Raw genomic sequence first — 20,783 nt, forward strand, 5'->3', positions numbered from 1 at the left:
AGCTCCACTTTGACGTTTGTTCTTGCCAGTCGAGCTTGTCAGAGCCGCCAGTGTTTTCTAGCCTCTAAATAAAACATACATCCGCACTCCCTTAGCATCAAGGGTGTTTTAGAGGCCATCACAGATGTCGGCCGGCCAATCAAAATGTCGCTTTTACGATGGATCAAGGTCACAGTGTGTTCGGGGCTTCTTGTGTGTGTTCATGATGCCGCATTCTCTATATTTGTTCAAGAAGTCCAAAGCACATCTCCATCTTGTGTCCATTAGTTGGCAAGCAACTCACCTCCAGGCTTTCTCTGGAGGCACTTGTGAAATATTGATTTAAAAAGGGGAAAAGTTTTATTTTCAGAAAGCGAAAAGCCCAGCCATTCCTGGAGCTGCCCAATGTGGGACCGGCGAGCGCAGCTCGGCAGAGAGAGGAAATATTAACCACGAGAAAGGCATAAGTGCACCCGGACACGGCTGTTATGTCCCATTCATTTTTAAGTGAGAGCACATCTGCCAAGTTAGTTTTTTTTCTCCCAAAATGCACATTTTTCCCCACATGGCTGTGAGGTTGAAAACATCTCTGATTTGTGCCTGACAAACTTGATTTAGGGCAAAGTGCCTCCTGAAAGGGATGCTGTTCCTGATCTTGTTGACAGACGTTTATGGAAGATGTTTTTTCCTGCGTAAAATCTCCGTGCTGAGTCAGACACAATTGCGTGACGGGAAACGTGCCAATTAGTAATACTGTTGTTTAATTATCTGTTAATGAAAGCAATAATGTTTGTGCAGTATGAGTTGGGGGGAAGGAACAGGTGAATAATGAAAGATGTAATTACTGTTTATGAGGCTGTCGGGGGGAATATAAAGACCTGACAGATTGCCCGTAATCTCTCGAAAGTTGTTATTTATGTACAGTTTCATTGCGCTTCATCATCGCTCACATTTGCGACATAATTCTGCTTCACCGTCACCAAAATCAGTTTCCTGATGTCGAACTGCTCACAAACCATCTGCTGAAGTCATGTTTCCCGAACGTCTTCTAATTTGTGCCTGGTGTGTGCATTAGTACGTCAAATTTTTGTGTTGGCCACGGTGGAGGCAGAAATGGGACTAAGAAGCACAAGACTCGCATTTTCACGGCACTTTCCTGCCTCCTTAATCACTTTGGAATAGGTCATTTGCAATAACAGTTAACAGGCCTCAGAAGAATCAATTTGCTTTTGTCACTCACTCGCCAATGACTGTTGTAAACACATCAAGTTGAGGCCTGAAAAGCCATGGACGCAGCACTCAGTCGATGGGCCATCATGAATCACATAGTGCAGCAGTGTGTTAGTAAAGACATTGTGTCCAGCGCCAGTCTTCCAAGGCACAAATTTTGTTTACAATGTGTCTGGATTTTTCCTTTATTAGGAATGAACTTTTGCAAAAGTAGCACCTAATTCATGATGGAAAATGAACCTAATTCACAACCTGAAGTGCGTTACAATAAGCGTTATGTGCAATTAAACGACTTCTCTTATGCCTTATGCACTTAAGTAGTTCCCTCACATTATAAGTTTTGATTTTTTTTTAACGTGTGATATATATATAACTCACGGTAACACTTTTCCCTAAACATTTTGTCATTTTCATGACTGAGAAGAGTTGACAAAAAGTAGTGGGCAAATTTGAACATGGCATGCAAGGAAGAAGCTTTTTATTCCTTTTTTGTTTAAACATACAATCTCCATTAAAACATAACAAAAAGAGATTCCCTTCAAACTTGTTCATGTGGGTGCTCTGGGGTGCTCCCATATCCCCCAAACATGCGCTATAGGCTAATGAGCCCCTCCAATTTTTTTTGGTCTGGGTGAATAGGTCTTTTTGTGCCCTGTGATGCAATCGCGAACCCCACTGAGGATAAACAAATCGGAAAATAAAAAGGAATGAAAATAGAGGTCATTAATTTCTCTATGTCTTTGATTTGTTGTTTTAGTATACATGCCTGATGACGAAGACGTCGAACTGCACGACTCCATCATAGAGGAGGATGGTGAGAACGACACCCAGACGGAAGAGGAATCCTCCGAGAAGGCGAGCCCAAAAGTGCTTGAGGACCGCGAGCTGGACATCAAGAGCACCAACAGCTACAGCAACCAGAACTCTCCCGCCAGCTTCCTCTCGAACCAAGAGGCGGAGCTGGAGTCGCATTTGAGCGACACATGTGACAGACTTTCTGACTTTAAGACCTCCTCGCCGAGTGAGCCCCACCCGGATGATGATAGCTCTAAACGTAAAGATGAGTCGGGCAACAGCTTGCAGAAAATGAAGGCGGCATATGCAAACTTTCTTTCAGATTCCTACTGGACAGGAGTGGGAATGGAATTAAAATTAGGCAAAAGCACCAGCAAAGCCAACTGTGACAGTACTAATGGAAGTGCCAAGAATGAGTTCGACTGGCACCAGGATGCCCTGTCAAAGACGCTGCAACCGACAGCCTCCCAGAAGCCAATGTCCAAACCTAACCTCTTCAGTTCTGTCCACCTGTACCGACAAAGCAGCAAACCTTGCGGCTCAGTATTCACGGGTGCCAGCCGCTTCCGCTGCAAGGACTGCAGTGCCGCATATGACACGATTGTGGAGTTGACGGTCCACATGAGCAAGAGTGGCCACTACCAGGACAACAACCTCAGCAAACACGGTAATTCGGCAGCCTCCTCCTCGAAATCGAGGAAACGCAGTTTGCATGATCTGGAAGGGAAAGAGGACGCGCAAAAAGTTCTGAAGTGCATGTTCTGTGGTCACTCTTTCGACTCACTCCAAGATTTGAGCGTCCATATGATCAAAACGAAGCATTACCAAAAAGTGCCTTTAAAGGAGCCTATACCAGTCATCACACCCAAACTACTGCCACCAGCAAAGAAGCGCGCCTTTGAAACCGCCAGGCCATGCTCCCCCGACTCCACTACTGGGGTTTCCGGGTACAGCGACAGTCAACGCGCTGGTGCCGTTTCCAATGCTAATAATAATCGCTATGGCTATCAGAATGGGGCTAGTTACACATGGCAGTTTGAGACCTGCAAGTCGCAGATTTTAAAGTGCATGGAGTGCGGAAGCTCCCATGACACCCTGCAGCAACTCACCACACATATGATGGTGACCGGGCATTTCATCAAGGTTACCAATTCTGCTTCTAAGAAAGGTAAACAGCTCGCACTCGACCCGCTGGCCGTGGAGAAGATCCAGGGGTTAGCTGAGCCCAATGCCAGTGAGCAAGAGGGAGAAAAGTTGTCTCCTAAGAATGTCTCGCCTGTCAGCAGTGAAAGGGACAGCCAAGGCGAGCTCGCATCAGAAAAAATGGAAGACACGGAGGCAAAAGATGACAAGCAAGAGAGTGAAGATCAAAAGACAGGAAACGGGGAATTGAAGTACCCTTATCTCCGGGAGGAAGATCTAGAGCAGGACTCTGGTGGAGGGGGGGACATTCTTAAATCTTTAGCCAACACAGTGGCCTCTGCCATCAATAAAGCTCAAACAGGGACGCCGAGTTGGAGTGCCTACCCAAGCATTCACGCGGCCTATCAGATCTCTGGCCTTATCAAAAGCACCCCTGTCACAGCTGTGTCACCCCCTGCTCAGCTGAAGCATACATTCAACCAAAAGCTTAGGTCGCTGGCCCCAAAGGGGAAGCACCACCGTGCCACGGGCCTCGAAAGTCCCGAGGGTTCTCACAAAAACTTGGACATCAAACAAGAAATGGTTGTGATTAGTGACGGCAAAGACAGTCAAAGTGTAAAGCTGGATCTGATGGAGACAGATGACAGCGATTGTCAGGATGATTCCTCTTTCTCTTCAAAGCCCGATGCCGACTGTGGGAACGACGTGAGCGAGCCGATCAAAGGGAAGCTGAGCCCGGATTTCTCTGACAGGGGCAAAACTCCCAGCCCTTCTGCTAGCGCCACAGAGCCTCTCAAAGACACTCTGGATCTCCTCACTGTGAACCCTCTAAGTGCTCTGCAGTCTGTTCTGAACAATCATTTGGGAAAGGCAAATAAGAACGATCACTTGCGAGCAGACAAACTATCTTCTCATATCCGGTCTATTTTTGCTAATGCTAACAATTGCGGTGACAAGCCCTCGTTAGCGCTCGCTAATCCGCCGAGGAATAAGATGAAAGAGACATTTCGTTATGCACCGGCTGACCAACCAATAGACCTGACTAAATCGAAACACGCCAAGCCCAAGTCTTCGCTGCTCCAGCCATCCGCCCCGATGCCACAGAAGTACGCGCTGTCCGACATCGCCGACATGGTTAAGGTTCTTCCCAAAGCCACCACGCCAAAACCCCCCGTAGCACCCAGGCTCCCGGCCGTAAAACTGGAATCGGACGTCCGGCGCTTCGAGGACGTGTCTGCCGAGGTCTACTCCGTCCACAAGCGCAAAGGACGCCAGTCCAACTGGAATCCTCGCCATCTTCTCATCCTTCAAGCTCAGTTTGCCTCTAGCCTCTTCCTCACCTCTGAGGGGAAGTATCTCCTTTCTGACCTTGGCCCCCAGGAGCGAATGCACATCTCTAAATTCACGGGACTCTCCATGACCACCATAAGCCATTGGTTAGCAAACGTCAAGTACCAGTTGCGTAAAACGGGAGGCACCAAATTCCTCAAGAACATGGACACGGGCCACCCGGTCTTCTACTGCAATGACTGCGCTTCCCAGTTCAGGTCGCCAATCAGCTTCATCTCCCACCTGGAGTCCCATCTGGGCTTCCAAATCAAAGACATGTGTAAAATGCCCGTGGAGCATCAGATTAAGGTGGACGAGGCAGAGCTTCCGAAAGTCCTCGGCGTCCGGGCCTCGGAAACGTTGGTCCCGGAGGAGGACGTTGACTCCAAGTTTAAATGCAAGCTGTGTTGTCGGACATTCGCCAGCAATCACGCCGTCAAACTCCACTTGAGTAAAACTCATAGCAAATCCCCTGACAACCATTCACAGTACGTGGAGATGGACAAGGAATAGTTTTTCACACTTCTCTTTTAACACACGGGTCGGACATTTCAACTGTTTTTCCCAGTTAGCGTTGTGTAGTACTGTATATTTGATGAAGTGGCTGCAAAGACACACTGGTTAGGAACCGTTAGGAGACACTACGACAAATGTTTGCACCCTGCTCCGATGCATAACCAGTAATGGATTCTATTACTGCTTGAAGAAACATAAATGCTGATGTTTGCATGCGTAGCCACGGCTTTGACTACTATTTATTATTTGTATGATATGTCAAGTTTCAATTGTATTTCCAAGGCAAGATGATTAAAAGATGAAAATTGTACTTTGCGGCTTTTGAATACAGAACACCTGAATACATGCGCGGCAGGTGCAAATCTGTACAGTCTATTTCTATGTAAACGTGGTTTCTGTCGCCAACATAGATGCAAAATAGTCGAGAGAGGAAACAAGTGAAAGCACTTTAAAGTTTAATCAGCAATCTGGATTCTGTAAAAGTTTCAAAATTGAGTCGAGCATTTCAAAAGCAAAACTCTTCCATGTGTAAATTATGTTTTAAATGAAAAAAAAAATCACATGCAATGAGGATAAACTGCAAGACAAATGATATCTGTGATCCCTGCACCTTTTTTTACTCATTGAAATAAAGAGTTAACATTTGATAAAAGCTTGCATTGTTATTTTATTCTTTGACTGAAAAATATACAGTCATGGAAAAATAAAACATCAATACCATTGTTGTTTCTAATTCATTTTTAATTCACTAAAGGAACGCGTTTGGATGCATATAATTTGATTCGCGTCAAACACATACAGAATAATGATATCTACCAAAATAGCTCAAAAGAATTTAATTTAAGAACGGAGATCTAGCAGTTTTCCATGGATTTATTGACAGCAAAATCATAGTTCTTTGTCCAAGTTCTTCCATTAATAGCTTTGTACAGGCAAGAAACAGTGCTTTCAGGCTTGTCATGTTTTCTTTTCTGTCTTTTAATCGATTGAAACACCTTTAGTGGCACCAGGAATTAAAAATGAGCTAGAAATTGAATAAAGCAAGACAGGTTATTTTTTTCTATGACTATACTGAATGTTAATGCATGCAATGTTGTACCAATTACGGTTTTAACCAACGCATGTTTCAATGGTGGAATTTGTACCTTTGATAGCTTCAGCGGTTATCACAGAAGACAGTGGCAGCACGTTAATAGCTCAACATTTTTTTCCTTTTTTTTACATCAAACGATAAATGTAACGTGCTATGACGTGACAGCAAATAAGAGAGATACAGTACTGTATTCTATTTTGGATGTATTTGTTTTTTCCTCGACTACTTTATAAATAACTCCATTAACTGTCACCTCTCGGTCTGCTTATATGAATAATCCAAATTATTTTACAGTAATATTTTTCCAGACCTTGTAAATATTCAACATGTGTATGATGAAGTAAACGAGAAGGGGCATATGAATATTTTTTTAAATGTGGTATATTCGGTCCAATACAGCTGGATTTTCAGTACAAATATTTTATGTACCCATCTATTTTGTAAACCACTTATATTTTTCAAGGAAGGGAAAGAGGCGGAGCCGACGACAGCTGACTTGGACGAAAAGAACGGAACTGGTCCCCAGCCAATCACAACGCAAACACAAAGAGACAATACCACCATTCCAATCAGGCATTAAAAAAAATGAGACATCTGAAGGAATGAATGAAATATATTACTTGAAATTTTAAACGTGCAAGAGATTAAGTAGATTCAATGAATCTAAGTGTTTTATTTATTTATTTTTTCATATAATACGGCCATCAAGATACACCAAGGGGAAACCCCAAAAAATGTTGCGACAAGTGACAGTATTCAGGATACAGGACTACTGCTATTCCTTCATGACAAATGTGTTTTATTACTTGTAAAACACCCTTATAATTTAATGCCTTGTTTTTAATCTTTCGCCAACACATAATATTTATTGGGAGTTTTTTTTCTTTAGTTTCCGATTTGCACAGAAATAAATGGACTCCTCCTTTGCCCCGATTTGACGACTCACCCAAATGTCGTAAAAACGGCCTCGATGGCAAACGGCGATGGTGTAAACAACATCTAATAGTGATGAATATTGCCCTGGACTTGAAGTACCACGTTTTCTCTGAGGACATTATTAGGAAATGATGGAGCTGCAGGATGCATCTAATTCAATTGTGGGAACAGGAACATGCTTTAATCCCACAGTAAGAAGCAATGTGAGATAAAGGACAACCAGGCTGTACTGTACAATATACTTCCTCATCTCCACATAATGGCGTTTAGATGCGGCGCCCAGATATTCCTCAGCCTTTATTGCTTTCCTGCAAGATGGTATCATAACAATTAAACATATTTCCTCCAGCTCTATTATTTCAAGGCTATTAAAAAATAATTGCCTCCTAAATTCATAAACATTTTATGCAATTCATCTCTTTTTTTTTTGCACAGCAATCAAGTCCTCAATTAACTCCAGCCATCAAATCTCTATTTTATAACAGGCGAGTGACATTTGATGGCAAATGAGGGGAAAGCGCCGGCCATTTCAATGTGTGTGACACCGACGTGGCCCCCATTGTTAGAAATGAGTCGGCAATCACCTCTTTCATCAGATGACTCCTAATGCAGTTAAAGTATTCCGCTATAATTTCTGCATGCATTTATAATTACTGTCAAAGAGCCCACACCTCGGTGAGCAGATTAAAGTGATCAATTATTTAAAGCCTTTTTTTCTGATTGGTCCGCAAGGCCATTATGTTAGAGAGCCAGCGCCGCTCCTAGGACGCCCTTTGTACGGGAGCAACCAACATAGAAACGTGGTGACAAAATTCAGATGCTTTTGCTTATGTAAATAGATATATACATATATATTCACTGTCTAATTTTTTGTAACTAAGATTATACATACTATAGCTTTTTATATATACTGTATTATATATAGAGTGCACTGTTTTATTTTGCTAAATGCATATTTTATGAGTATTTATCAAGAGAGTTTCCCTGATAATCCATTGAAATATTTCTACTATATTTACAATTATTTTGTTTTCTTCTGTAGTTCCCAAACAATTATCATTATTATCATTATTCATATTCTGCATTTTTCACTGCAGCTTGAACGGAGAGGTGCGAACTCGCTCCAATTAAAAGGCACATGCGCAGAAAATATCTGCGGAAATAATCAGCTAACACCATTTTTTCCTTTTTACATTTAAGCAATCAAATTGTCTCATTTTATTGTTTTTTATTTCAATGTTGCCTTGGAAGAAGGGGAAAAAAAATAAAAATCATAGCATCCCCTCATCAAAATTAGCATAGATTCTTAACAACAGTAGAATTTGTGAACCATCCCATAACAGTGCACATTTACGCCATTTTCATTTTTTTTTTTCAATTTGAAAAAACACTTATTTAGACACTTGTCATTAAAAGAACAAAGAAATCTAAATCAGATGACACTTATGTGGCGCTATAATGCTGCCCAAATGCCATCGCTGGGCTCGACAACAATCGTTTGGTATGTAGGTGAGCCCCCGCACCACACAAAAAGGGGCCCTCTGCATCATCAAGACTGCGAAACGGAGGAAAAAAGGTGATTGGCTGGTGTGAGGTGGGCGGAGATTGTTCATCAAGTCTGCAGCAGGGTAATGACTAGCTCATGTGTTTAATGAAGGCCTTTAGAACTTGGAGCCATAATGACCCACATCCTGACTCCCTTTCCTCCAATTTATCCTCCCTGTGCAGGTTATTACATTCCTTTTCACGAAATATCCTGCCGTGAGCCTCGCATCATTCCTTTTCTAAGAGATGATTTCATTTTCCTCTCACCACACTGTTGAAAAACCACAACAGATTAATGTGCACAGGAATATGAAGGTCAAACACCATCCACTGTGATGCTAGGTGACCTCCAATTTGTTCTGTTTTTAAAATCAATTCTCCAATAGACAATCAGAAATAAAATCCATCAGCTTTAGACAGAACGTAACGTCAAATCATTTATATTTTTTTCCATAATTGCATTATAACGATATCCTTTCAAAAGTAAAATGTGAAAACATGACGTTATTTCGGCTAACATTTGCATGGATGGCAAAAGTGGAATGTCAAGGTGAGTCACACGCAGCTATCAGATATCTAATTATCATAAAAATCTTTAATAACCAATCATAGCAATATCCCAGGTCTTGAGTATAAATGCTGTTTCCTCTGTTACATCTCAAATGTGTATACTTTACAGTATATTATTGAATATAATTATACATAAGGGCACATCTGCCTCACAGTTCAGCGATCAAGGGTTCAATTCCAGGTTCCAGATTTCCCGTGTGGAGTTTGCGTGTTCTCCCTGTGTCTGTGTGGGTTTTATCTGGGTACTTTGATTTCCTCATACATCCTAAAAACATGCTGGTTGAATGTGAATGGTTGTTTGTCTGTACCCCATGATTGGCTACAACCAATTCGGGGTGTCCCCCACCTAACTACTCCTAGTTGGCTAGGATAGGCTCCATCTTTACCGTGAACCTTGTGAGGATAAGGGAAATGAATGAGCAAATATATACACAAATATATACCAAACTGAGTAAAATTGAATCAGAATTTCTAAAACAACTAAAATAAATGCCAAGTACAGTAACTTTCATACTTTTTTTGCTAAGAAACAAACCAAATAATGATTTTTAAAAAAGATACCTAGACTGAGGTAGCAATAGTATTATGGAATAAATTATATTTCTTCTCAGACTGGCAGGGGTGATTTCTTGCTTGTGATGATAGAGAACCCTACTAGACAAAGAGGAATGTCTACTCATCTGCATATATACATCATATCTTCCAAATAGCCCATAGTGCTGCACTCTTAATGGTGTTGCCTCAAATATGCTAATTAAGCACAAAATGTGTGATGAATGGAATACATTTGATCAATCAAGTATCGGCCCAAGCCGCCGGTGCTGCATATTCATTGAGCATCATGAATATGAAAGCCCAGTCATTTATCAAGTATCCGTTGCGCATTTGTATCTTATTAATCATACACGCCGAAACTAGTGTCTCGTCTAGGGGGGGTTGCTGAAGGTTGATGAAGCGCTTGGAAGATGGATTAAATCCATGGAAGTCTGAGTAATGTTTCATTGAGCATACACACACACACACAACTGTAGGTGAGGTTGTGTTTTTAGTTTTTTTTTAAACATTGGTATTGATTGTAGTGGGCTGGTTTCATTTTTGTAGGATTAACATGACAGATTTAAGGACTGCAACGTGATGGTTGGTATTCGACAAAAAGAGCATGTACAAAACATCCATTTGCATGGCGGTTGACTCCTTAGCATGTTTGTGAATCCATTACTACACTGTTAAAATTTCACTGAGCATTTTTGTACACCATTAATAGAAACTAAAGCTCGGCTTTTGACTTTGACTGAGATGACAACCGTCAGTGCTTGAAATTAATTAATTGATTAATGTACTTGGGCAGTCTAACTCCCAAATCTTTGCACGAGATTCAAAAGTATAAACTTTGAAAAGCTACAGAATCAAAGAACCAAACAGTACTTGTACTCACAACTCCCGAGGACATGTCAAAAAAATAATGAGCAAAGGGAACTTAAATACACAGACATGGGTTAACGAGCTATTGGGAACAGGTGGGCGACACACGAGGCAGCGGATTGGCTGAGACAAATGAGAGGACAGGTGAAAACAATGGACAATCACAATAACAAGTTACACAGAGGGAAAAAGCCCCCCAAAAATCACAAAAAAACACCAAATATATCCCAAAAGAACATAAACCTAACAATGCCACAAAACATATCAGAAGTCTCATAATTAGCACAGTAATTTGGCACTAAAAAAGTGGATGAAAAGGTGAGTGGCACCAAGTAAAAATATAAATACATTTAAAAAAATTAAAAATTAAAAATTTATAATAATAATAACAATATTAATATAATAATGAATGAATAATAATGATAATAATAATAATGATAATAATAATAATAGTAATAATAATGATAATAATAATAATAGTAATAATAATGATAATAATAATAATAGATAATAATAATAATAATGATAATAATAATAATAATAATAATGATGATAATGATAATAATAATAATAATACATCCACCTAACATGAGCAAATATAAAAAAATCAACTACATTCAAGCAATCACAAATGGCTGTTTTGAATAGAATTTTAAAGAATCTGCATATCATGGCTGCTTTCTGACAATCCAAATTACCTCTATTGCTCCACTGGGAAATTTAATTTAAAAATAAAGTCAGACATCTGGTGTAAAATGACCAAAATGGGGGACATTTTGTGTCAGTGCATTTGTTTGTGTGAAGATATTGTTTAACTATCAAACATTTTAAGTGTTGTTTTCATGAAAGATTTGAAAAGCTGCTGAGGTCTGACAATTATGAAAGTTTTGGGGAAAGATTGCCAGAACCGTTCAAGGTCGCCCTTGCTTTCAACTAACTAGCGGAATTGAAGGCAATTGGATTTGGACCTCTTAGATTGTGTCAGGAGATTTGCTGGTTTGTTGGCTTGGTTGCAACCGACAAGGACACGTGAACACTTTGCTTTTCTATGGGTAAGGCTGAATAATTGCCCTTCTCTCCTTTTTTTAGAGATCAACCACAATGGGAGGCCACGCCCATGTTAAAGAAAATATCATTAAAATTCCCGATTTTACAAAGCACAAACACAATATTCACCTGTTGTTATTCCAGCTTTGCCATCGTTGTTCATATAAAAAAAAATCGTACAAATATGCAAGGTCTTACAGAATGCATACCTGTCAACCTCTGCCGATAACTGCCCTTATAAATGATTATGATTCCCCTTACAAACCCCCAAAAAACCTTACAAACACCGTACGACTCGTAATGTGGGGACAAAGCAAAACTATAAACCCATTATAAGACTCTGAAATTCCACAGTCGCATGAACAGCAAGATGACACTTTGCATTTACGTTTACCTTTCAAATGTGATTCCTTTTACATGGTTCGCTCTCGTTTAGCAGCCAGCTAGGGTAGATGGTGGCCAAGAAAGGGCTGGGTGATGGATGGAAGTGGGGGGCCGCCACCTCTTGGCCCCGGCCCTCCCGCTTGCCCCCTCCCACGTTGTCATCATGCTGCCTCACAGCAGGCCAGGGGTTATGTGCATTTAGCTGCCTTGTAATCCGTCTGAGTGTCTGGCTGCGAGCTCTCAGGTCAGCTGTCACTCAACGTGACACGAATCAGCATTGACGCCGGCGTGTTCAAAAGCACGTAAACACACACACGCAGGTCCGGCGGCCTCACGCAAACGTAAATAAAAAAATAAATTAAAAAAACAAGCTGATGTTGCCCTGCCCACAACAAAACGACTTTGGTGAATGGCGACAGCCAAAGTAGGCTGTTGCAGGTTATTTGCGAAACAGCTAGGTTCTAATGTGAAATGACAGGCAGCTAATGTGACATGATGTGCAGCTGCTATACTCAGATTCAGCCTCTCATCAAAGTGACACGTTTTGACGACCTATCACAAGGCCATGTGTGAACAAAAACTTGGCTCATTGCTTAGCTAATTATTTCATTGTTTTATTGGGCAAAAGGAAAATTTGGGTTTGAGATGAAATGAAAAGACCTCACACTGTTTCAAACCTTCAAAACTCTCCTTGAGCGCCTGTTGAAGGTGAACTACCGTATTTTCTCGCATATTGACCGCCTCTGCGTATAAGCCGCACCCTTAAAATTGCTTTAAAATCGTTGAATTTTACGATTTTAACGCTGCTATTCCTGCACTTTCTCAGCAGTTTCCATAGTTTATCTCACAGGTTAGCGGAGAGTCATATGCACCCATCAAAAGAGCCATATGTGGCTCCCGAGCCATAGGTTCCTTACCCCTGGTCTAGTGAATTGATTTGAATTGAATGCTTTTATTGTCATTATACAAGTGTAATGAGATTTAAAGTAATAAATACAGATATAAAGTGCTTCAATGCTTTATGTTTCTTGCATGTCATGGTCGTTTTTCTTACATGAAGAATATTATAACAGTTTTGTGGTTGAAAATATGAAGATTAAAAGGTACTATATACCATTGGTGTGCCGTCAAGGCCTTCAAGGCCTTCTCTGCTGGCCTAAGAAATATCCGAATCACAGACTGATGTTAATTATATTTTGTCCATGAATACTTATGAAATAATTCCAAATTGTCTGTCAGCTTCCTTTCATTGCTTTTCCCCCTGGTTGCACTGCTTCCAGATGTGTGTTTTCATATTGAAGCATTTAACCAATCACATTTCAGCCATTATTTGTTGCCAGGGTCAGAAATCTGCCTCAAGGCCTTCACAATCAGTTCTGCAGGCTCTGCTGCATTAAACAAGCGTCGATAAGACTGTTGCTTCAACCAATCAGAATTCGATTTGGTGACACCAAGGCCTTCTCGCAGGTGTAGGGATACGTCATCGCTTTCAACAACTATGATTGGCTAATATTTTTTGAGGGTTGGATTGATTCCGATAGCTGAAGGTCCCACTAGAAAATGCACGGACCGCCACTGAACAAACAAACAAACAAATACTGTTTATATAGTATATACACAGTATTTGTTTGTTTGTTTGTTTGTTTTGAAGCTACAGAGAGGGCATGGAAAGGTCAACAAGAATTTTTTTTTAAAAGTTTTTCACTGCATGAGAAAAAATAGGTGCAATTTGTGTATTTATTGGTCTGAAAGGGTTTTGATGGCGTACGCATAGTTATGGCAAAAGCCTGCCAAGCGCCGGTTCTGATTTGGCAGCATGGTGGTAGCACTATTCCCGTCACAAAGGAGAGGCCACAGGTTTCAATCCGAGCTCGAACCCGCTTGTGAGTTTTCTCGAGGCTTCTTCCCACATTGCCGGCAGATCTCAACGTAAGTGTCAAATATTGCTTCTCTTGACGGATGTGCACTGCAATAGGCAGGAAACCCGTGCAGTGTTTAAACACCAGCATTATAATGGTGCCACTTCAGACCAATCCCTCCCCCCAAAAAAGCAATCGAATCAATCCTTGTAAATTCAAAGCAAACTTTAAATGATGTGAGCCAACCAGATTATCAGACAGAAGTCAAGTAGACACAAAGCTTTCCTGCAGACGCATCCATCGCCATGAGGATCGAGCAACTGCGAGAAACAGCTCCCCAGCCTTAAAGTTGTGTTTTTCCTCGAGTAGCCGATTAGCATGCAGAGCGCGGCGCTAATGTCGAGCAAGCAAATGGATCTAATGATGCAAATGTAAGCAACGGCGACGGTGACGGGCGAGGCACTTGTCACTGTGGTCAAAATTCAGACGTGGAGTCTTAAAAAGGCAGCCGCATGTTGGACAGGGAAATCAATAGCGCATTTTGTTATCCATCTCTATCTTATGAGCTAAAAGAGAAGGATGATGTGTCATAGAGTGAGCCCAGGCAGACTTGGACGGAGATCTATCATTGTAGAGAGTCACAGGCCTCTTCCTGTGTAAATCATGTGTCACATGGGCGGCAGGTTCATTCTCTGGCCATGGAATACATTTAGGCCTTGGACACCCACTTCCATTTTTCTCTTTTGATCGAGTTGGCCCCTGCAGTGGTGCACCTGAAAGTGGATTATTTTGCGACGGGGAGCTTTTCATTGTTCGTTTTGTTACTGTCGTCCACATCCGATGGATCAAGTGGGGAGGAAAAATTGCGTTGCTGAGCGACTGATTGATACATTTTAATTAGCTCTCTTCTCGCAGGAGCACACCTGTCACAGCTCCCGAGGTTTTAATGTGACAAACGCTCAACGGCGAGACGTGAGAGCGGAATGACAACACCTGTGGTAAACTTTAGCAGGCACTCAATTTCTCCCGGGTGAGCACTCCGTCCTGCATATATCAGAGGGTCAAATTTAAAATGGACAGTTTCATTTTGCCAATTCGTGATATCGTGCTAATTACCTGACAATCTGAGGACTGACACACACACACGCACACACACACACACACAGACACTGCATAAAACATTGACGATCACATTTGAATGAATTAATCATTCATTTATTTTACTTTGCAATCAGTCTTCCAATGGGTGTGATTCTGTGACAATTCAAGAAAATGAAAAGGCTATTATTAAACTGATAAACCAGTTTTTGTCCAACTTTACAACGTCTTTTTGAGTCTGTATCCGGGTTAGGCTATCGCAACCAAGATGGCGCCGTTCAAGTGGCAGCCAGTGGCGGTAGCTCAGTCCACTCTTTTTGCTGCTTTTCTGTCTTAATGATTTGCTTTGGTGATTCTCAATGATCCCATTTACTTTGATTTGTTTTGTACTTTGTGCTTTTGCTTTGTTGTGCTGTCTAATCACCCTCTTGCTACTGGCACAATGAAATTTCCCAAATACGGGATGAATAAAGTTAAAAGTTATCCAATCCAACGTGGGCCACCTGATGGTGTAGTGGTTCATGATCCTGACTTTGATGCGGGCAGTTTGGGATCGATTCCCAATCAGTGGTGGTGTGAACCAATGTTCCCTCTAATTTTTCGTTGGTCTGAGCAGAAAGTCAACCTCCCTGAGCGCACTGAGTACCAGTGTGAGCGACATCATCGGTACTCGGATGATTCGCCTAAAGACGTTTCGCCGACGGACGTTTGACAGACGGGCAGGTCGCCGAATGAACGTTCGGCGGAACGTCCATTCGGCGACCTGTCCGTCTGTCAAATGTCCATCGGCGAAACGTCTTTAGGCGAATCATCCGGTCACGACATCATCATTGCTCGCTATGGGCACACCAGTATCACACCTGCCACAAGCAGGTGCATGTCAATGTTCCGTCTAATTTTTCATGCTAGAACATGCTGTAAAACACGAAAAACATAAGTGGACAGAGCTACTGCCACTGGCTGCCGCTTAAACGGCGCCATCATGGGGAAAGGGGTAAAAAAATAAAAATAAAAAAATAATAAAAAAATAATAATAATAAAAAAAAATCCGTTTTTTTTTTTTACTGCGCGCCATATGATTGCTGCTGCGCAGAGAAGACGAGAGTAGTGCGCAATTGCGCACGCGCGCAGCTTAGAGGGAACACTGGTGTGAACGCTTGTCTGTTTCTGTGTGCCTTACGAATGAATGGCTGGCGACCAGTTTAGGGTATAGTCTGCCTGGTTCAACTGGCATTGGCTCCAGCACCCTGCGACCAGAATAAGCGGTTTTCACAATAAATGAATAGATAACATTCTTAGTTACTGTCCTTAAGTAGAATTGCCATCGATTAAATTGAATGGTATGTTAACCCTCAAGCGACCAAGCTATTTCAGCAACTAATACATAATCAAGTAGGGTCATTGGTGACCCCAACGACTTTATAGTAGAATATTTAGATATTAGTTATGTATCACTTTCTCAAATAAAATGTATTTTTCCAACAACTTAACCCAAGTTAGCAATTTTTAGAATTTTGCAATGTTTTCAAAACATTGGCATAAAATACAAAAACTCCTTTGTTTCAAGTAATAAAAGAAATACAGGCTGTCCTCAACAGTGTGTGAAAATGGGTTGAGGAATAAGAGAGGGATAGGCCGCCTACGTATATTTACATACACACACACACACACACACACACACACACATACACACATACACGTCTTCATTGATTAGTTGAAAAGTGACTAAAGGCAGTTTTCAGTGTTACCTTATACATAAAAGGATTGCATGAAAAGCATCCATAAAAAGCCACCTGCACTTCTGAATCGTTTTTTTCCAACAGAAAACAGTCAATTTTGTGTCCCTTACTAGTACATTACTGAAAGGAAATCTTGTTATCAAATTATAATAGCCAGGTCGAGATTGATTTTACAAGACAGACCGTTATACCGCAAAGCGTAAAGACATAAAGTAATTGATCCCTCGCTGCAGGCGCATGATGATAGCAGAGGTCTCGTCCTATGCGGTTAGCATAAAAAGACAATCTTGTGGTTCAGCTAGCGAGGTGGGAGGTGCAAAGACAAAGCAAGCAGCAGGTAGTCAGTCATTGGCGACATCTATATTACATCTGTGAGATGAGCTCTCCGAGAGGCAATCATTGCTACCATTCACATTCGCCACAAAAGAATCATCTGGTGTCATCAAAGTGTGTGAAATTGTCAGAGAGCTCCCACCTCAAGCTTTCATCATGTCGTCCCAGAACGTTTGAATTTAATGGGGGTGCGCCGCCAAGTCTTCTCATTCCGTTTTAATGAAGTTTTTAAAGTTGCCGGATCGCTTATGTATGAATGTCACAGGATGCATTATAATACATTCTCCGTCTATATACTCTATCTAATCATCCAGCCGAGTAATTCAATCTTATTTACCCAGCTACAAAGTCATACTTGATCTAATCTCGTTTTAACGAGGGTGGTGTGGTCGTAGAGTGGTTAGCAAGCCTGCCTTGCTTTTGAAAGGTTAGTGTTCGAAACTTGACTTTGGGCTGCCCTTGTACAGTGGTACCTCGACATACGATCTTAATCCGTTCCGGGACTGAGATCGTATGTCGAGCTTTTCGTAACTCGAGCGGACGTTTCCCATTAAAATGAACTAAAAACAAATTAATTCGTTCCAACCCTCTGAAAAAACACCAAAAACAGGATATTGGATTGAAAAAATGTTTTATTTCTTCTAACTCGCCATCTATTAACAAAGTAACACATAACTAGTGGTTTAATAGTTATAAAATGTGTTTAATAGAAGTAAAATTTGATGCATTTCAAAGGGGGAAGAGAGAGAGAGAGACGGACAGAGAGAGGAGTGGGGGCGTTAATTCGTTCCAACCCTCTGATAAAACACCAAAAACAGGATATTGGATTGGAAAAAATGTTTTATTTCTTCTAATTCACCATCTATTAACAAAGTAACACATAACTAGTGGTTTAATAGTAATAAAATGTGTTTAATAGAACTAAAATTGGGCGGTTTTTGTGCACGAGTATACTTCATTACCCAGAAATCCCTCTTTTTGCCCGCGCATGCGCATTGTGCGTTTCCTGGTCGAAACTCGTCTGAATAAATCGTTCAGTGCTCGTAGATATCTGTTTAGACGAAAGAGATGCGGCAAAAACAGCCTCTCATGTCATGGCCACCTGGCTTGGTCGCATCTCGAAATTTTGATCGTATCGCGGGCGAATTATTCGATCGAAATTTTCGTCGTACCACAAGCATGTCGTACCACAAGCATGTCGTACCACGAGTTGATCGTAGGACGAGGTACCACTGTATATGGAGTTTGCGTTGGCTTTTGTCATAAAGAACGAGTAACACCTACCATGTCCAAATGATTTTTCTGGGAAAATAAACCCATGCAATCGCAGGGAGAAGTACTTCATGATCACTGAAACAATGGCCAAACACAGCCTTCCATTTCCCAAACATAACCTTCCTAATCATCTACTTAATCCTCACTAGATGAACTTATTGTCAGGAGCAGCTCGTTTGTCCCTCCTGGCTTGCCGTTAGGTCCGAGCTGCTGCGAATGATTCATGACTTCATTACTTCCGGATGTGCATTTAAACATGACTGAATTGGTATTCATTGTCGGATTGTACTGCGCGATACTGCATACATCGCTGCAAAGGTACTGTCTCCATGCTCCAGTTTTGTTTCGTTTTGGATGTACAAGTCCTTGTTATTTTGTAAGGCTTCCTGAGTTATTAAAGTTATTGTCATGATCACAGTTCGCCTCGTCCCCTCCTGCTTCCCCGCTACTGGGTCTAAATCCCTCCGATCGTGCCACGACGTCTCTGCGCGATCGTAACACTTATGAAATGTTGGAAGTTGGTGGTAATTACAAGGCTAAGGATGATATGAGAATTTCAGTTATTAGCCATAAGTGTGGGAATTTGTCGGGTTGAATCCAACGTGGTTGAAAGTGAGGAAGATTAGGTGAAACAAAGAGGCGGTGAATGGCGTAGACTTCGCAAAGGCAACGAGATGTTGGGAAATTTTAAACAAAGAATGAAATAAAAGACAAGATCAGCTCAGAAATGGAGCTGGGACCGAGGCAACGCATCAGAACGGAGAGAGAAAAGCATCGCATTTGAGAGCCCGAAGGCTTAATACAAAAAGTCTAATCAGACTAGCAATCCCTGATGTTAATGAAGGTGTCACACATTGCACAAAGAAAGTTGTGGCTGGCAATCTTCCATTTTTCGGCTGCCTACACCAGTGACATTTCATCTCACATTCAAAGAGCGCCGAGGCCCCTTAATGAAATGCATAATTAACATATTCTAATTGTGCTGAGCACAGTGATGGTTTTGACAGAGCTCACTTTCCATGTCTAATTCAATGCTAATTTAATCTGTTCTTTTCCCGCCGACATGACCTTTCTTGATTGAGTTTCACCGCAAAGAATTTTTTGATGGATTGATTTATCAACCCCTCGCAAGGCGACAAAAGTGCCACTTTTAGAACGACATAAATCTGACCACTGCGAAGAAAAACAATCTATTATTTTCAAATACCATTAAACAGAGACTGCCACTCTGTATGCCATACTGTAAGTCTGACATTATAGTGTCACATTGGAAACATTTGCCACAGCAGAACTACAATTTTTACTATTACAATAGTGTATATACAGTATAGCTGGAGTCAATTAAATGAGATCCCCAATGAACACATTGAAAATTTACTACTTATTATGTGTGCACTTTAGGGTGAAGTTCTCATTGTACTTGTAAAATGACAATAAAGGCATTCAATTCAATTCAATTCAATTTTTTATCTCTTGCGGTTTCGTCATTAGGCTGCAAAAATGTGCTGACATGCTTAGTTATGACTTATTTTTTACCCGAGGAGTTAATTTCTGAGCCTGAGGTAGCGCAACAGTCTTTCCACTGCGCTAGGACTGATGATTGCGGAATATTTTGGTTTTAGTTTTTCGTGGAACAACAATTGTATAACAAATACAAAGACCTACTAGTATAGAAAAGACCGAAGATCGGAAAAAAACCAATGGAGCAACTCTGAATCTAGCAGAGAATGAGTTAAACCAAGGGTGTCAGACTCGGGTTGGTTCGCGGGCCGCATTAACGTCAACTCGATTTCATGTGGGCCGGACCATTTTAGATTTTTTTAATAAATGGATTGAAATAACTGGATCAAAAGCTCTGAATATTCAGTTTTTTATAGATCTAAAACAATGTTTATTCTAGCTTTTTTTAATTTTATTTTTAGATTTTACAAAATGATTTTTGAACTAAAAACACAGAAAAAATGGATTAAAAATTACAATTATTGATTTAAAAGGGGGAAAATCAGGAAATTTAATATACATCTATACTCCATTTTAATTTGATCCTAAAACAGAAAGTCGGCACTCATGATTTACTTTCCCGGGCCACACAAAATGATGCGGCGGGCCAGATTTGGCCCCCGGGCCGCCACTTTGACACATGTGAGTTAACCCAATTCATCTTTTATATAAGGATTAGGAGGCATCTTCAGAGTATACAAGGAGCAAATAGAAAAAAAGGCATTGGCTCACTTCCCAGATTCTCTTAATTTGTCACGTTTCCAAAGGTTTGTTAGCATATGTGCAGCACAGACACCGTCTTCTGTCTTTTAAAAGGAGAACATTGTTTTCCCAAGAATGTTGCATGTTTAGGCCCTGGAGCGAATTCACCTGAATCCACGTCAACCTTTTAGCTAGTATTTCTTGTAGGGCTATATATTCCGAATATTGAAGTGACATAAATCTCCCCACACCCTGTTCCGTCTATAAGGCAACAACCAAGTCAGGAAA

The 20,783-nt window shown here is 41.1% G+C and overlaps 1 protein-coding gene across 1 annotated transcript in view; it reads left to right on the forward strand.

The window, feature by feature from the left end:
* Positions 1 to 6,337, forward strand: part of tshz2 (teashirt zinc finger homeobox 2) — a 51,427-nt gene extending 45,090 nt beyond the window's left edge. Inside the window, exon 2 of the mRNA XM_077612161.1 lies at positions 1,967 to 6,337. Coding sequence (XP_077468287.1) covers positions 1,967 to 4,989 — 3,023 coding nt within the window. The 3' untranslated portion in view covers positions 4,990 to 6,337. The remainder of the gene's footprint in view (positions 1 to 1,966) is intronic.
* Positions 6,338 to 20,783: the final 14,446 nt, after the last annotated feature.

Source organism: Stigmatopora argus, chromosome 1 (assembly GCF_051989625.1).
Source record: "Stigmatopora argus isolate UIUO_Sarg chromosome 1, RoL_Sarg_1.0, whole genome shotgun sequence".
In the NCBI taxonomy this organism is placed as follows: Eukaryota; Metazoa; Chordata; class Actinopteri; order Syngnathiformes; family Syngnathidae; genus Stigmatopora; species Stigmatopora argus.